The sequence below is a fragment of the Condylura cristata genome, unplaced genomic scaffold (assembly GCF_000260355.1).
Source record: "Condylura cristata isolate star-nosed mole 26May11 unplaced genomic scaffold, ConCri1.0 scaffold00035, whole genome shotgun sequence".
NCBI classification, from domain to species: domain Eukaryota; kingdom Metazoa; phylum Chordata; class Mammalia; order Eulipotyphla; family Talpidae; genus Condylura; species Condylura cristata.
Genome location: NW_004567136.1, coordinates 14,473,589 through 14,475,622, shown reverse-complemented (window position 1 = coordinate 14,475,622; position 2,034 = coordinate 14,473,589). Strand labels below are relative to the sequence as shown.

General features: G+C 71.3%; 1 protein-coding gene across 1 annotated transcript in view; it reads left to right on the top strand.

Moving 5' to 3' along the window:
- Positions 1-2,034, top strand: part of MFGE8 (milk fat globule-EGF factor 8 protein) — an 11,934-nt gene that overhangs the window by 6,892 nt on the left and 3,008 nt on the right. The window contains exon 5 of the mRNA XM_004692981.1: positions 1,724-1,908. Coding sequence (XP_004693038.1) covers positions 1,724-1,908 — 185 coding nt within the window. The remainder of the gene's footprint in view (positions 1-1,723; positions 1,909-2,034) is intronic.

Below are 2,034 nucleotides of genomic sequence, written 5' to 3'. Positions count from 1 at the left end.
CAGGGCTTGGGGCCGGGGTCTCCTCTGCGGCCACAGTGCCACCTACTGGCCACCAGCGGACGTGCAGGGCTTGGAGCCGGGGAGCCAGGGGGAACCCTAACTTATCCTGCCCTCCCTGCTTGGGGCTTCTTTGCCTGTGTCCTGCCTTGGTGCCGCGCAAACCCCCTTGAGCAGAGCTTTGTGCCCGGCTGGGTTAGTCTTAAGAAAAGCAGGAACCGCTCTGTTTCCCGCTGCGCTTCTCGGATAAGTGGGGGGCAGACTCAGGACCTCTCAGGCACTGGTGAGGGACAGAGACAGGTCTGGGCGCCCGCCCCGTCCCTGGAGTCCTGGCCACTGCCTGGTAGTCTGCAGAGTGGCCGTCGCGGTCTGTACGGGCCCAGCGTCGGCCTCCCCGGGCAGCTCGCTCGTTACCGCAGTGGACACTTCTGCGGGTGTTTATGGAGCCGCTGGGGGTGCCTGGACCTCGGGGCCACTGCAGCCCTAGTGGGGGCGATGGAGGAGGCGGGCTGGCGGGAAGACTGGGGGGTGAGGCACGAGGGGTGGGGGCCACGGGCCTGACTGCTCTGTTGGGGGGCCTTTGAGGGGGCTGGCGTGGGCCTCGGAAAGAGCCTCCAGGTGTGGAGCGGGTGGAACAGGGCCCGGGGCCTGTGGAGGGCGGGCGCTGGGGAGCAGACGCCCAGCGTCGGACCCGCAGGGCCGTGCGGGCGGGGAGGAGCGGACCAGGGCAGCGTGTGGGGGTGCTGACAGGACAGTCTGGAGGGCTCCCAGGCTGTCGGGGGAGAAGGGGCGTCGCCGGGGGGGAGGGGGGAGATGTGGGCGTCGTGGGTGGGCGGATTGAGCCCGCACCCCAAGTCCTGCATGGCGCGGCAGGCCGGCATCCCTGTCCCACCGGGGAACCCTGACGTCTGCAGGCCCCGCGGGAGGTGGGGCTGAGGCCCGCAGAGGGGCGGGCTGGCGAGTAAGGAGCCAAGCCCTGGCTGGGGGCTGCTCTTGGGGCCCAGAGGCGGGAGCAGGTGACCCCTCCCCAGGCCCGCCCCCAAGCCACAGCTCCCCAGGGGCGCAGACAGGGCGGGTGGGGATTTGCCGGGTGCGAGGCTTAGCTCCTGCCCAGCGGGCTGTTCTGGGGTGCAGGTGGCTAGTGCAGAACAGCCCGCCTCTGCCCCCCGGCACACTCCTGGATGTTGGGGCTCTGGGTGAAGCCCAGCCGCCCGAGGGGAGCTGAGTGTGTGCGGGCCCTACGGTGGGCGTGGGGGGAGCCACTGGCCCAGGATGCGGGCTGTGTCATCCCGTTCACGTCCGCCTGGACAGCGCCGTCCGGCGGCCATGATGGTGGAGGTGTGGCCGTGTGGCCGTGGGGCCGTATGGTGGCCAGGGCCCAGTCATGCCGGTCACTGAAGTGGGTGTGGGGGCTGTCTTCGCCGCGCTCCCAGGACTCGGGGGTGGACGGCAGCCGTGTCCCGCCCGGCAGGTGGTCAGGGCGGGCTTCTTGGAGGCGGCGTCTCACAGGCCCGCCTCCAGGCGGGGAGTGGGCTGCGCTGCTGTGGAGGGAGGGCCGCCACCCTGCGGGCAGCTGGCCGAGGCCGGTGGGTGGGGGGCGGTGCGCAGGCTGTGGCAGGGAAGAGCCTTCTCGGCTGGCCGACAGCCAGGACCGGACCCCGAGGTCTGTTCCTCCGGGGCCTTGTGCCCACTCTTCTGGGTCTGAGTGACGCCCCCTTGCCCGCAGGCTGCGCCGAGCCCCTGGGCATGCGGGACAACGTCATCCCCGACAAGCGGATCACGGCCTCCAGCACCTACAAGACGTGGGGCCTGAGCGCCTTCAGCTGGCACCCGTTCTACGCGCGGCTGGACAGGCAGGGCAAGTTCAACGCCTGGACCGCCCAGAGCAACTCCGCGTCCGAGTGGCTGCAGGTGGGTGACCCGGCACCTGGCGCCTGCCGGGCGCTGCGGATCCAGACCTGACGCGGGTGGCAGAGAGGAAACAGTCCCGCGGGGCTGCCCGGCCCACCCAGCCGGCAGCTGGGTCTTGGGGCGGCC